The sequence below is a fragment of the Delphinapterus leucas genome, chromosome 2, assembly GCF_059928025.1.
Source record: "Delphinapterus leucas isolate spDelLeu-1000000601 "Yukka" chromosome 2, BTC_Dleu_Yukka2, whole genome shotgun sequence".
Classification (NCBI taxonomy): Eukaryota; Metazoa; Chordata; class Mammalia; order Artiodactyla; family Monodontidae; genus Delphinapterus; species Delphinapterus leucas.
The window spans coordinates 72,658,290-72,672,761 of NC_143130.1; the positions used below are offsets into that span (position 1 = coordinate 72,658,290).

Genomic DNA, 14,472 nt, shown 5'->3' on the forward strand with positions numbered 1-14,472 from the left:
AGTTGGGGCATTGGGTGGAAGCATATGGGATTCAGCTGTGCCTCTGGTATAAGGAAAAACATTACAATCATCTGAGCTGCGTGAGGAGGAACCGGGCGTTCGGGGTGTCCCTGGTCCTTGGCAGGGATGGATACAAGGAAGGGGACTTTGGATGGCCTTTGGAAGCGTCTGCAGGTCGTGGTTATTCCTCTTGAATGGTGGTATGAGTGGGGGCAGTCGGTGCCTCAGACCTCCAGTGCCGCTGGCTTCTGCAAAGGCTGTGTTTTGAACTCTCCATCCCAGCAAGCCCACTGATCTCTTTGTCATCAAACACCAGATAGGAGTCTGGCTGTAGCCAAAGGGTTGGAGGCTGGGCTTGGGGTATGCTGCCGGCTTCCTTCCCAGCACTCTGCCCCGACCCTTCCTGCCCCCCCAGCGTCCCCTTGGAGCCTGTCTAATCAGATCCAGGCCTGACCTCGCCAGAGGTCATGGACCAGGAGGAAAGTTCCCCTCCCCTCCCTGAGCCGCTCTAGATCTGGCTCTCAGGAGACTCCCCTCCCCTCAGGTGATTTATAGGGGTGTCCAGGAGCCATTTCCTGCTGGTTTCTGCTCCCTTCCAGCCCGGTGGGTTGCTGGGCTGTCTCTGTGAACCCTCTTTCCCCACGGCCTAGCTGTACCCCTGGCAGGGACAGGGAGCGGCTGGGAGATTCCTTCTCAGACTGAGGACAAAGGTGCTTTCTTCTTCCTTTCTCCATAATGACCCCCAAGCAGGCCTCTGTCCTCCCTGTCACTCTCTCTGGTCCTCACACAGGAGGGGCCTCCCAACACGACCCCCTCCCATAACCTAGCTTGAAGTGAGGAACCCGAAACGGCTCCTACCCGACCAACAGGTGTGAGCAGGAAGGTAAAGCATCGTTAGCTGCAAGCCGCAGCATCACCTTCATGTCCACCAGCCCCATACACAGTGCTACCCACACTGGCCACAAATAGTGCCTCCACAGTGGCTAAGAACCTGCCTGCCAATGCAGGGGACACAGGTTCGAACCCTGGTCCGGGAAGATCCCACATGCTGCGGAGCACCTAAGCCCGTGCACCACAACTACTGAGCCTGCGCTCTAGAGCCCGTGAGCCACAACTACTGAGCCCGCGTGCTACAACCGCTGAAGCCCGCGCACCTAGAGCCCGTGCTCTGCAGCAAGAGAAGCCACCACAACGAGAAGCCCGCACACTGCAACAAAGAGTAGCCCCCGCTCGCCACAACTAGAGAAAGCCTGTGTGCAGCAACGAAGACCCAACGCAGCCAAAAATAAATAAATAAAATAAAAATTTAAAATAATAATAAAAAACTATTAACAAATAGTGCCTCCAGCCACTGTGCCCACCACTGTCAACCACACAGTGGCCTCCAGAATGACTTGCTCAGAGGTCAGCGTTTTCTGAGGTCCAGTCCTCAGCCCCACATCCTCATGGTTGCCCAGGGACCCTCTCCCAGAGAGACACAATGAGGGACAGCTGGCTCCATGGCCTGCTCGTACAAGCCAGTGCAAAACAGACACGTAAACCAAACGTGTTTCCCCTCTGAGAGATCGAAGATCTAAGTGGCCCTGAGAAATTTTCTCCCCTGATTTCCTAAAGAAGTCAGCAGTGAACTCTCGGAGTGAGTGGACGAACTCGGAGTGAGCTCAGCCGAGTGTGGACAAAGGCCTGTACAGGAAGGCGGCAGGAGTCTAACGTGGGAGGCCCTGCAGAGTACCTGTTCACCCCTTCATCTGTGGAGGAAAGGACCAGCGCTCCTATTATGGGAGGCAGGGTTCCCAGAGATGGGCCATCATGTATACTTTAAGCTCTAGGCAACATCCCTTTAGCAACTAACTTGTAGCAAAAGCAATAGAATACAAAGGTTAAAGAAAAAGAAACAGATCCAACGTGGAGTCAGGTTTGTTCTTCCCTTTTATACCCTGACACTGCCTGCCCACAGTCTCACTGCAATCCCCCAGGACACCGAAGGGACATACAGGGCTGACCCAAGGGTTGAGTAGGGGTGGGAAGAAGGGGAGGGAAGAAGGAGCCTCAGATAAAGAGGACCACACCCTCCTATTGCACCCCCTCCCCCGGACCACACTGCCTAACCAGCTGGGCTCCGAGGGATGGGACAGAAAAACCTTCTCGGGGGCTCACTGTCGTCCCTGCAACTTGTAACACAGTGCCAACTCACGGCCAGTGAGAAGAGGCTGGCCCAGCCTGCAGTCTGCCCTGGGGTCACCTGTCCTTGGAGAGTGAAAAATGTGCTGGGGACACCCCAGCAGAGGGCTTGGGGCATGGAACTTCTGATTTGGGGCCAGTAGAGCCACCAACTGGGCCTGGGTCTCAGTTTCCCTTTCATAAAATGAATGTGTTGGCTTTACATGCGTGGTTTTCAAGCACTTTTAAAAGCAAAGCTACCCTTCAAATGAAATGTTTGGCAGAACTGCAGTTAAGTAAAGCTGATAGAGAGGTTTAGCAAGGTGCTGCTCTGATGGAGGGGAGATGTGAAGCCCTGGGTGGGGAGGGGCCCCAGCTGCATCCCAGGGGCCCCTGGGGACCCCTCGGACTCTGTTGTACAGTGTAAAGATGATCAGACTGGCTCCTTAACTACCACCCCTTCCTGCTCGAGCATTCCTCTGCAGCATCACATTCAACCCATGCTTTTTCATTGATTAGTTTTAGGGGGAGAAAGAAGCTAGAGGCCAAACTTTCTCCATCCAGTGCGCCCTGATGAGAAGCAGCCCTTTCCCTTGCATCTCTCCTCAGGCCAGCTCCTAGCTCTAGGCGCCTCCAGGGAGCCCAGAATGGGGGCTAGAAACACAAAAGGATTCGGGTTCCTTAATGAGGAGGCATCTGTAGTCAGCAGAGCCATTAGTCCCCGCCCCAAGTCCCTGGGGGGCTGCAGGCTCCTCTCCAGCTGGAGTGAGGAGGGGCAGGCAGCTCCCCAGCTCCTGAAGGGCAGGGCTGGGTGGGTGGGGCATAGACAGCTGACCCAGGAGCCGGGGTGCCCTCTCCGCTCGCTCGCTAGGCCTGCCTCCAGCCCCGCGCTCCTAGAGGTTGAGGCCTGGAAGCAGTAGAGGGGCCCTACCAGTGCCTCAGCCCCCTGCCCCAAACCTCTGGGCTGACCTGCAGGCCCTTGGCCAAACACAGCCTTTGGCCTGAGCCTGGGCAGGCTGACCTCACAGTGCTCCCTGGGGATCATCTCACTGAGCCTGATGGGGACACCAGCTGGGGCACTTGCCCCCATCTCCCGCTCCTAGGGCCCCAAGGTGCCGTTTGTAAGGACTATACCTACACAGGGACATGTGTGATTGATTACCTACACAGAACCAGAATCACACACCAGCCACAGGAGCTGAGGGATACAACCACCCCCCGCCCATTCACATCCAGCTTGGACACTCACACCACATACACAGAGGCAACCATGTCCTCTCAGCGAGCACAGCTCTGCACACATGTGCAAGGACGCGCTCACACCCATCAGCCATACTCCCAGGAGGCCCTGAAAGAGGAGGAGGCTGGGCTGGGGATTTTTATGCATGTTTATATTTAATGAACCACATGCAAATGAGATGGAGAATGTGCCACAAAAGAGTCAGCCCCCAGAGACTCTGGGAAGAAGGGCACAAAGGCTCGGCCTTTCTGAGCTGCCCTGGAGTCCTGAACAGACCGGTGGATTGAGGGGGCCTGAGACGGGGTGTGCCCACCCGCACCAGGGAGTCAGGAGCAGGGACCAGGACAAGCTCCAGCGTCCCTGCTGCTGTGGGGAGAGGGAGGGCTTCTTCTGGGAGGGGACAACTGTCCCAGTTGATGGAGTGTTGGAGGGGAGGGGCTGCCTGCCTGGACAGATGGTGAGCCTCCTTCCCGCACTTGAAGCAAAGTGGATTTTAATGAAATCACAGCCCTGGTGCTGAAGCTGGGAACCCATGTGGGAGGGGCCCCTTCCCTGGGCTTTACAGGTTGGGGAGGAAGGATGGATGGGAGTGAGGGTGGGCAGGAACACTTCACCGGCCTAAAAGGGGGTGGGGGGCGTGCACCACGGCCCCTCCCATGATCAGAGCTCAAGCAGTTCAGATCCCCAAAAGGTGGGAAGGCAGCCCCTGAATATTTATGACACATTGAAATGTAGATTGGTAGGTCTGACTGTCTTCTAAGAAGCTTGTCACCTTGGATGGTACACCACCTTCTTGGGGTACATTGAGAAGCTGCAGAAGAACTGGGGATAAGGGGGTGATGATGAAGGGCAAAGAAAGCCACTGGGTGCTGGTAACCAGGCTCTAATGACCAGTGTCCCTGCTGGGTGACACTGGACTAATCGCTTCCCCTCTCTGTTTCCTATTCTGTAAAATGTACAGCATAATACTTAGCACTTGCATACCTTACAGGGAGTTTATAAAAATAAATCCGAAAGCTGTAAAAGTGGGGAGCAGGCCTTGGGAGCAAGGCTTTTCTCTGACTAGCTTTCGTGGGTCCACAGCCCAAGATTTCCATGTTAGAGGTTTATCCAAGAATTTGTCCAGACCTTTCTCAAAGTGTCCCAGCCCAGCCTATACCATCCCTTAGGGGGAGATGTTTCCCACAGGTAGGAGGCAGGGTAAGTGCCGATGTGCCCCCAGCAAGCTGTTGCCCTGCACCTGCCAGCTCAGCTTGGGGGAAGACACCCTGCGCCCTGAGCTTGGTGAGCTCCAGGGCTCCAGGACACAGGCCCGAGGCCCCCCATGCCCTCTCCCATCCCCTCTGCACCTCAGCAGTGTGCCTTCCCCATACACATTTCCTTTTCTTTCTCCAGCCATGTCCGACTTCCACGTGCACCCTCAGGCCACCGTGGGTGAGGAGGGCGGTGTGGCCCGCTTCCAGTGCCAAATCCATGGGCTTCCCAAACCCCTGATCACCTGGGAGAAGAACAGAGTCCCCATTGATACAGACAATGAGAGGTGAGCCCCGGGTGGGGAAGGTGGAGGGATGACCAAGAGGCAGGCCAGTCCAGTGTCTGGGCCTTGAAGGAGGCCTGCCTGTGGCCTCCAGGGTGGTGTTTCTGCAACTTTGTTGAGACTGAGTATCTGTATGGTTTGTGGGCCCAGATTCAACACTTGAATGCACGCGAAGATCTGTGTGTGATTGTTGTCAAGGCTGGAATCGCAGGTGCATCCACCTGTGAGAGTCCCGTAGTGTGTCTGTGATGACAAAAGCGACATTGGGGTAGTGGCTGGGTCCTGGGCTGTGTCCGTGATGCTGAGTGACCCTGTGGCCAGTGGTGCTTGTGCTTGCTTATGGTTGACCGTGCCCTCCCGCCACAGGTACACACTGCTGCCCAAGGGGGTCCTGCAGATCACAGGCCTTCAGGCTGAGGACAGCGGCGTCTTCCACTGTGTGGCCTCCAATGTCGCCAGTGTCCGGGTCAGCCATGGGGCCAGCCTCACTGTGTCAGGTGAGGGTCCTTGGCTCTGCCTCGTTCTTCTCCCCACCCTCCAATCAGTCCCTCTTCAACTGAGCCCCAGAGCCTGGACAGCCAAGTGCATACAGAGCACCTTGTGAGCACGAAGTTCTGTGCTCTTCAGGGTGAGGGTTCAGGAGGCGTTCGAGGCCCCTCCCTGGCTCAGTTCTCCTTGAGGAAGCCCACTCTCTGCTTATGGGTGGTTGGGTGAGGGTGGCTCTCCCACCGCTGGAGGCCCTGCGGGGCCTGACCGCAGAGATGAGTGTGAGCAACGTCCTGGGGCCGCTGGCTTCTCCTCTCTACGCATGGGACCCAGCTTCTGGGCTGGAGCTTGTCTCCCACCCCCCACGTCCTAGGCCGTGTATTGGGGGTGGGTGGGGGTGGTGAGGAGGTGGGAAGGGTCCCAGCTAAAGTGAAGAAATATGGCATCTTCCTCCCAGGCTCGGGCTCTGGGGCCTACAAGGAGCCTACGATCCTCGTGGGGCCTGAGAACCTCACCCTGACTGTGCACCAGACCGCCGTGCTCGAGTGTGTCGCCACGGGCAACCCGCGCCCCATTGTGTCCTGGAGCCGCCTGGGTGAGCCCCATCCTGCAGCCCCTGCCTCTCCCACCCCTGGGAGGGCCAGTCTCTTCACCCAGCTCCAGGGGGAACTTGGAATCCTGTTTGTTCTCCGTGGGGGTCCGTTCTCTTCGAGGCCTGGGGAGGGGGTGGGTTCCCCTCTCCTTGGCAGGACCAGGGAGGTCCGCCTGCCCACTGCATTCTCCCTCCCTCTGTGCAGATGGCTTAGCTCCCCAGGTTACCTCGTCCAGTCCTGGCAGTCCTGCGCCAGCTCCCCTCCCCCATGCTCCCCTCACTCTGGGCATCTCCAGAACCCCTCTGCAGCTCTCAGCACCCCTAGTCTCTTTCCGGTCGGGCTCATCTCTGCCATCTACACCCTGGCCATCCTCCCCAGTGATGCAATCCCAAACCCCTCAAAATCTCAGCCAGTTGTCACATCCTCTCTCTGGACCCCCCAGTCTCTAACCTGGCCCCCTAAATCCCCAGCCTAAATCCCTAGGCAGCTGAAGGAGAGAAATGAAAGGGTGCAGATGGGCCCACATTGTCTGAGTGGAAAGGTCGCTGGGGGAAGGAGAGTCTGGAGGGGATGGGGTGGGGTCGCATTCACAAGGAGACTGTGCCACATTGTAGCAGCTGAGTGATCCGGGAAGGAGGGGGCAGCAGGCAGGATAATGGAGTAGATTTCACCACTTCAGGGACTGAATGGGGAGCTGTCTCCTCGCATTCTGACTGTGCTAATCTGATCCTGGGTGGGGGGAGGGCCCGGGGACTGGGAGAGGCTGGAAAGAGTGGCCTCACCATTAGGAGGAGCCCATAGGCCCTGCAAGGACCATCTGGTGCAACATTTCCCAAAGTGAAATCTGCAAGGGGAAAGAATGGCTTGGTAGTCTAACAAGTTTGGGAACAGAGTAAACCAGATCCCTTTGCTACAGGACTTCTCAGAGCCTTTATATTAACGCGCATTGTGACAGTCAAGGAGAGGAATGGATATCTGACCAAGGAACTATTTTCAGGAGAGACAAATCAAGCTGGGAAATGTCCATGTAACCCAAACCCCTTACTTTCCTGTTTGAGAAACTGAGGGGAGGGGACTTGAAGGTCACCAGTGAGGCAGTGACAGTGTTAGGATCAGGAGCCAGTTCTCTCCTGCTGGGTGAGAGTTTTCTGTGCTGCTCTGGCCGCCTCTACAATGCCATGTTGCTCAGAGGGAAGAGTCAAAGACAGGGGCTTCCTGGTAGATTGATGGTGGCCGATTCCAAGTCTGGACATTCCTGCACACCTACCTCCCTGACCCTCCCCTTCCCCTTCAGATGGTCGCCCCATTGGGGTGGAGGGCATCCAGGTGCTGGGCACGGGGAACCTCATCATCTCAGACGTGACCGTGCAGCACTCGGGCGTCTACGTCTGTGCAGCCAACAGGCCCGGCACCCGGGTGAGGAGGACGGCACAGGGCCGGCTGGTGGTGCAAGGTACGGACCTCCCCACCCCACATTCCCTGCCTCATCGACATCCCTGGCCCAAGCCCAGCGCTGTGTACTCACCCACTTTCCTATCCTTGCCCTAACCTTGCCCCTGCCCCCTCTCCAGGGCCCCAGCCCAGGCCAAAGGCAGCAGCTCTCTGTCTCTTCCCTCCCCCAGGAATGTGTATGTTGGGAATGCGAGGACATTCTTGGTCATCTGCCCCTCCAGGTGCCATTGCCACCCCCCCAGTCATTTCCACTTTGTCATCTCAGCTGGTCTCCCCAACCTGTGTCACCCCCATGTGTCCCTCCCTCCATGTGCTGTTCTCATTCACACGTGTGGCACTTCCACGCTCACACCTGCCTGCACACTCTCAGTGTGTTTGTCATTTCACACTCTCACACCCCAGCTCCTGACACACACACACACACAGACACACACACACACAGAGCTGGCCTCCACTCCCATGGTATGTGGGGCCTCTGCAGCTGACCAGCTCATTCTGTCCATCCTCCTGCCCTGGGGCTAAACTGTCTCGTGAACCGGCTTGGAGTCCCATTCTCAGGGGTTTTCTGTGGTTGTTCCCTCCCAGAGAGGTGGGAGAGAGGGGAGTTAGGAACTTAAATGCCCATTTGTTTAGCATTCCATGTGCTGTTAATCTGTCCAAATGAAAGTGATGGAGCATTTCATTTCTCTGGTGTTAATGGAAGTTTGAGGCTTGGGATTGGAGGAGAGTGGAATTGAATGTAGGGGTGAGGGGGGCTGGTACTGAGGGCTCATCCATCTCCCCGTCATTACCGGCCTTCAGCCTTAGAGGTGCAGCCAAACCTATTAGCACATTTATTTATTTAACAATTTCCTGAACAGGGAGCTCAGCTTGATTGCTTTCGGATACAAATGTCAGTCTTTTAAATGGTCATTAAAATGGAGTCCTCTCTTGGGTCTGCCTCTCTGGGGTGGAGGGACGTGAGGGCTGCCACTATCTCCCAGAGGCTAGGCTGGGGGTGGAGGGTGGGCCCCACCTGGAGGATTCTCCCCGGGGCGGGGTGGGTGTGTATGTCCCCTACCCACTTGTTCCCTGCAGACCTCTGGCCCTACCCTCTTCCCCTTCCTCAGTCCTTCACTCACAGCTGTCCCCTCCCTGTACACCTGACCCCTCGTGACCCTTATGCTTCTTTGTGCCCGCCCCCGCCCCAACCCCAGCCCCAGCAGAGTTTGTCCAGCACCCCCAGTCCATCTCCAGGCCAGCTGGGACCACAGCCATGTTCACCTGCCAAGCCCAGGGTGAGCCGCCCCCTCATGTGACGTGGTTGAAGAATGGACAGGTGCTGGGGCCAGGAGGCCACGTCAGGCTCAAGAATAACAACAGGCACGTGTGTGGTGGGTGTGCCGGAGTGAGGCCCAGACGGTAGGAGGCTGTGCACCTCCTACCAGGGAAGAACACTAAACTGGGGGTCTGGAGACTTGGGTTTGAGTCGTCCCAGGTCTGCCCCTAACTTGCTGAGAGATCTCAGACAAGCCTGTTGTCTTCTGGAGGGGCTCAGTTTCTCCATCTTTCAAATGGGGAGATTTGGCCAACCTCCAAGGGATACTCCAGAAGGAGCAGGGGATCTGAGGCTCTCCCTCCCCCTGCAGCACCCTGACCATTTCTGGAATCGGCCCTGAAGATGAGGCCATCTACCAGTGTATGGCCGAGAACAGCGCTGGCTCCTCTCAGGCCAGCGCCAGGCTGACTGTGCTGTGGGCCGAGGGCCTGCCTGGGCCCCCCGTCAACGTGCAGGCGGTCTCTGTGTCGTCCACTGAGGTCCGCGTGTCCTGGACCGAGCCCCTGGTCAACACCAAGGAGATCATCGGCTATGTCCTGCATATCAGGAAGGCTGCTGGTGGGTGGGGCCCAGGAGGGCAAGTCTGCCTCTGCATCCCCTTCCTCTTACTGTTTCTCATCCCCCTCGATCCCACACGTGCTGACCCAACACCTTCCCTCTTTCTCCCGGCTGCACCCTGGCTGCCCTCATTTCACCAGTGTGGGTAGGATTCCCTCATGCCCCTTTAATCCCCTGCCCTACCCTTGGCCCCCCCAGACCCACCAGAGCTGGAGTATCAGGAAGCAGTCAGCAAGAGCACCTTTCAGCACCTGGTGAGCGACCTGGAGCCCTCCACTGCCTACAGCTTCTACATCAAAGCTTACACGCCCCGGGGGGCCAGCTCAGCCTCTGCCCCCACCCTGGCCAGCACTCTAGGTGAAGGTGAGGTCTGGGTGTGGAGCACAAAACCACAGACACTCAGAGTATTAGGGCAGAACCCCTGTGCACCGTTGTTCAGGTTGTGCACTGCACAGAGTGCTTCGCCCTGAGGCTGAGTCGGGGCTGGGTCTACTTGGAGGAAGGGGTGTCCTTTTCTTTTTTCTTTTTTTAAAAAACCTGACAACACTTTATTTCTTATTTTTTCTTTTTGGTTGCACTGTGTTTTCATTGCTGTGCACGGGCTTCAGTAGTTGTGGCATGCAGTCTCAGTAGTTGTGGCACATGGGCTTAGTTGCTCTGCAGCATGTGGGATCTTCCCGGACCAGGGATCGAACCCGTGTCCCCTGCATTGGCAGGCGGATTCTTAGCCACTGGACCACCAGGGAAGTCCCAGGGGTGTTGTTTTCTAATTCACGTAAAGGTGCTATTTGAGCAAGCAGAGGCCCTGGGTTAGAGGTCAGAGAGCGGTCAGGCTCTGGGTTGGGGGGCGGTGTCTGGGTCATTGGTAGCAGGTGGAAGGGTAGAGCTTCAACCACCAAGTCCTCACATCTCGGCCTCCTTTTCCGCCCACAGCCCCCGCCCCACCCCCACTGTCAGTGCGAGTCCTGGGCAGCTCCACCCTGCAGCTGCTGTGGGAGCCCTGGCCCCGGCTGGCCCAGCACGAGGGCGGCTTCAAGCTGTTTTACCGCCCAGCAAGCAAGGCCTCCTTCACCGGCCCCATCCTGCTGCCTGGAACTGTCTCCTCTTACAACCTCAGCCAGCTCGGTGAGGCGGACACGGCTGGGGCTTGGGGAGCTGGGCGGGGGTGTGGTGCCTGGTGCCAGGAGGTGGTTCACAGAGGTTTTCTCCAGTTCACCCTGGGGACAGCCGCCTGGTGGGGCCGGGGGAGGTCCCTCAGCATCCTGGCTTTCCCCCCAGACCCCACTGCAGTGTATGAGGTGAAGCTGCTCGCTTACAACCAGCATGGGGATGGCAATGCCACAGTCCGCTTCGTGTCTTTGAGGGGAGCATCTGAGAGGACAGGTGAGGGCTGGGGATGGGGTCTGGCTAAAGACTGGCCCTCAGGAAGAGAGGCTGAGGGAGGAGGGGAGCAGGCATCCAGGGAAAGCAGGAGGGTAGAACAGTACATGCAGCCCTGGAGAACATAGGCTTAGACCTGAGTTTGATGTTTGGCTGTGTGACCTTGGGCAAGTTACTTAACCTCTCTGAGCCCCAGTTTTCTCCTTCGTAAAACAGGGATAGTAATACCCGCTTTATAGAACTGTATGGAGGGTGAAATGGTCCATGTAAAGTGTTATTCCTAGTATTTGGCACAAAGTTAGTGCTCAGTAACTGGTAAAAAAAACCTAAAGGTTGGGCTGGGGTCCCATTAACAAGGGCAAATCATATGTCGAGCAGCCGAGGGAGAAGTAACCCTCAAGGGCTGGGTGTCTGGGAGCCACAGCCCCCAACCTGCCGCTGCTTCCACCCCCAGCCCTGAGCCCACCATGTGACTGCCGGAAGGAGGAGGCCACCAACCAGACGTCTACCACAGGCATCGTCATTGGCATCCACATCGGGGTCACCTGCATCATCTTCTGTGTCCTCTTCCTCTTATTCGGCCAAAGGGGCAGGTGGGTCCTGGGCCAGGGAGAGGGGGCTGGGCCAGCATGGGGTGGGCAGGCCTGGAGCCGGAAAACCGCAGGGGAGGCAGGGTTTGGGGCCCATTGTCTCCATCCTTTTGTTCTTGCTCCTCCCACATCCCTCCCCCTAACTCTTGGCTCACCCCCTAGGGTCCTCTTGTGTAAGGATGTAGAAAACCAGCTCTCCCCTCCTCAGGGCCCCCGGAGCCAGAGGGACCCTGGCATCCTGGCACTGAATGGGGCGGGACGGGGAGAGCGGGGCCAGCTGGGCCGAGATGGGAAACATGTGGACATGAAGGAACTGGAGCAGCTATTCCCCCGAGCGGGGGCCGTGGGGCAGCCCGACCCCAGACCTAACCCCAGACCCACGGTGAGTGCCCCGCCCTCCCCCGAGCCAACCCCCTCCTTCAGGCTCCACCCTCCTCACCTTGGTCACAAGCCTTGGTCACCGGCCTCCGCCAAGCTGCAGGGCTTCTCCAGGCACAAGACTGGCGGCTGGTGCTTCTCTCTGTGCCCCCGGGTCAGGCAGGGAAGCCTGGAGACTGAACCCCCGAGTGGGATTGGCTCCAGAGCCTGACCCCCTGGCTGGGGGCTCACAAGGCTGTGGCCCTCCTGTTGACGCCTGTGTGACTGGCCCTTTCCCCAGCAGGACCCTGAGGCCCCTGCCCTGTGTGAGGAGACCCAGTTCTCCATGCTGCCGCTTCAGGGGTTCGGGCTCCTGGAGGAGATGACGTCGGAGGCCAAGGCCCCCTGTGTAGGCCCCCTCGCTGCCCTGCCACCCCAGGACACGGGCCCCGGCCTCCTGAGTGAAGGACCAGCCACCCTGCCAGCTCGCTCGGGACAGTAGCCAGTGTCCGGGAGGCTCTGGAGGGAGCAACCCCCCATTCTCAGGTCAAAGGCAAGATTTCTCCTGTCATGTGGGATTCGGATGGGGGCTTCCCAGCATTTCTGTCCTGACTGCTCCTCTGATTGTCAAGACTTACAGTAGCCTTGGCAAGGGACACCCTGCAAGGACCCGGAGGGGTTCCTGCAGGAGCCCCTCCCTTGGGCCAAGGCCCCCCCAACCTCTGCCTGGTACCCACATGACTTGGAACTGAACTAATGTTTTTCTTTAAAAAAAGAACAAACTTAAAATTAAAAAAAAAAAAAAAAAAAGGGAAAAAGAAGAGAGAGAAAGGTGAATTAGACTCCAAACATGTGCCCCTGCTGTGGCTGGGCCCCTGACACTGTCACCCTCCACGACTTGTTTTCTCAGGATGGATTTTTGCTGTTTTGGCTCTCAGCACCTACCTCAGCCGGAATGAATGTCCTCAGGGGAGTGGGGCCGTGGCCTCGGCCCCCCCCACCCCACAGAGCCCCGAATGTACTCCTACCTCGAGCCCCTTTAGGGGCACCCCCTCTCCCTCCCCACATTGTTGTCCAGAGTTTAGAAAAAAAAAAAAAAAAAAAAGGAAAAAAAAAAGCACTTCCCCATTTCCAGGTATGAAAGAAAATGTCTACCTCGAGGCTTGCTGGCTCCCGGGCCTGTGCTGTATCATTGGACCCTCCCTCCTGGCTCCTCACCAAGTGTGGGCTTCTCGGGGCCTGCAGAAAGAAAGATGGAATTGGTCAAAGAAAATGTGAAAAAAAAAAAAAAAAGCCAAAAATAAGAGGAGAATTTGTTCCTGGGAACAAAAACTAGCCACTTCCCAGCACGCTCCCAGTGCTCTGTCTTGTCTGCCTGTCCACTCCCGTTTTGACCCTCTCCACCAACTCATCCTTGACTGGGACCCCCAGGACCCTCTCTGCACGTGGGCCTTGGGAGGGTGGGCTGTCACCCCACAGCCTGCCTCCTGTCCTGTCCACAGAGCCGCTGGAGCAGACGGGCCTCCGGAATGTACTGTGTGTGTGTGCAAGGGGGGGTCCCCAGCCCACTGTCCCATGGGACACTGCCAGCTGGACCCAGCCCCTGGACAGTAGAACAACCAATGTCAGCAGATGTGGCCGGAAGCTATGCTTCTATAAGGTGTGTTTAAGGATTTATGTTCTTGTGACTTCTTGTTTCTCTTTTCTGTTGTGTTGTTCTTTGAAAGACTTAAAGGTGAAGAAAAAAAAAGGAAACAAATACCTATTTTTGGTTACACTCAGAAACATTTTTTTAAATAGCAGAAACAAAACTTTTTTTAAAAGGAAAAAAATGTGCATTCCTTAAGTATGAGATTAGACCATAAAGTCCCTGACCCCCCAACCCTCTAGGGACCCCCACCCCCAACTTTAGTGAATTAGCTGAAGAAGGTACACTTGGTGGTGTTTTCCTGGAAGACTGCAGTTTCATCTGTGTGGACTTGGGGAAGGTTATCGTCCCTTCTCCCCAGTACTGGGCCTGAGCCCAGGGCACCTCAGACCTCCCAGGCAGTGCCCCTTGGTCCCTGCAGCGACTTCTCTGCACCTCCTTTCATCCTGGAACCCCCTCTCCCAAGGGAAGTGTGGGTCTGGGGGAGGGGGGCCACCTGGCCTGTCTTGGGTTTTATCACACTCATTTTGACTGAATAAAAGTCCTGTTGCCAAAGTGGATCTCGGGTGTTTTGGTGGCTGTGTCAGGCCCTGGGGGAGGGATGGGAGTGCTGGGATTAGGGGAGCCAGGGTGGTGAGCCAGGTGGACCCTGACAGGGTCAGAGCCCGTGGTGATAACAGCAGACCCCGGGGTACTACTTACAGGCACCGTGCATGCTGGGTCTTCTCCACAGGTGGGGAGGCTGCCTACGTCCTCACAACCCCCTGGGAGGTCGATGTTCTAGTTATCGTCATCTCCTCTTACAGGTGATGAAGCCGAGAAGGGATAAGAGAAAGGAAGGAAACGTCCTAAATCTCACACTGCCAGTCTCAGCAGGATCAGAGTTTGTGTCCGGGCCAGGTCGCCAGGTTCCAGAGTCTGCAATTCTGACCACTGCTTGTGCCTCCTTAGCTGGCAGTGAGGGATCCGAGACCAGTCCTTCGGCCCTATAGTGACAGACCACCAGTATTGAGCCAGCTGCTGGCCGAGGCTATATGCTTTTCATGCACTGTCTATGAGAAAGGACTGTTTTCCTCCCCATCCTGAAGTTGAGGAAACTGGGGCTCTGACTGGGTGACTGTCTTCAGAGCACACAGCCAGACCCCTGGCCAGC

General features: G+C 56.9%; 1 protein-coding gene across 1 annotated transcript in view; it reads left to right on the forward strand.

The window, feature by feature from the left end:
* The window catches only part of IGDCC3 (immunoglobulin superfamily DCC subclass member 3), a 41,113-nt gene extending 28,699 nt beyond the window's left edge, over positions 1-12,414 (forward strand). Inside the window, exons 3-14 of the mRNA XM_089907102.1 lie at positions 4,796-4,940; positions 5,304-5,434; positions 5,881-6,018; positions 7,311-7,469; positions 8,665-8,830; positions 9,097-9,344; positions 9,543-9,707; positions 10,278-10,469; positions 10,623-10,727; positions 11,179-11,317; positions 11,477-11,696; positions 11,973-12,414. Of these exons, the coding sequence (XP_089763228.1) occupies positions 4,796-4,940; positions 5,304-5,434; positions 5,881-6,018; positions 7,311-7,469; positions 8,665-8,830; positions 9,097-9,344; positions 9,543-9,707; positions 10,278-10,469; positions 10,623-10,727; positions 11,179-11,317; positions 11,477-11,696; positions 11,973-12,173 (2,009 nt within the window). The 3' untranslated portion in view covers positions 12,174-12,414. The remainder of the gene's footprint in view (positions 1-4,795; positions 4,941-5,303; positions 5,435-5,880; positions 6,019-7,310; positions 7,470-8,664; positions 8,831-9,096; positions 9,345-9,542; positions 9,708-10,277; positions 10,470-10,622; positions 10,728-11,178; positions 11,318-11,476; positions 11,697-11,972) is intronic.
* The last annotated feature ends 2,058 nt before the right edge of the window (positions 12,415-14,472 follow it).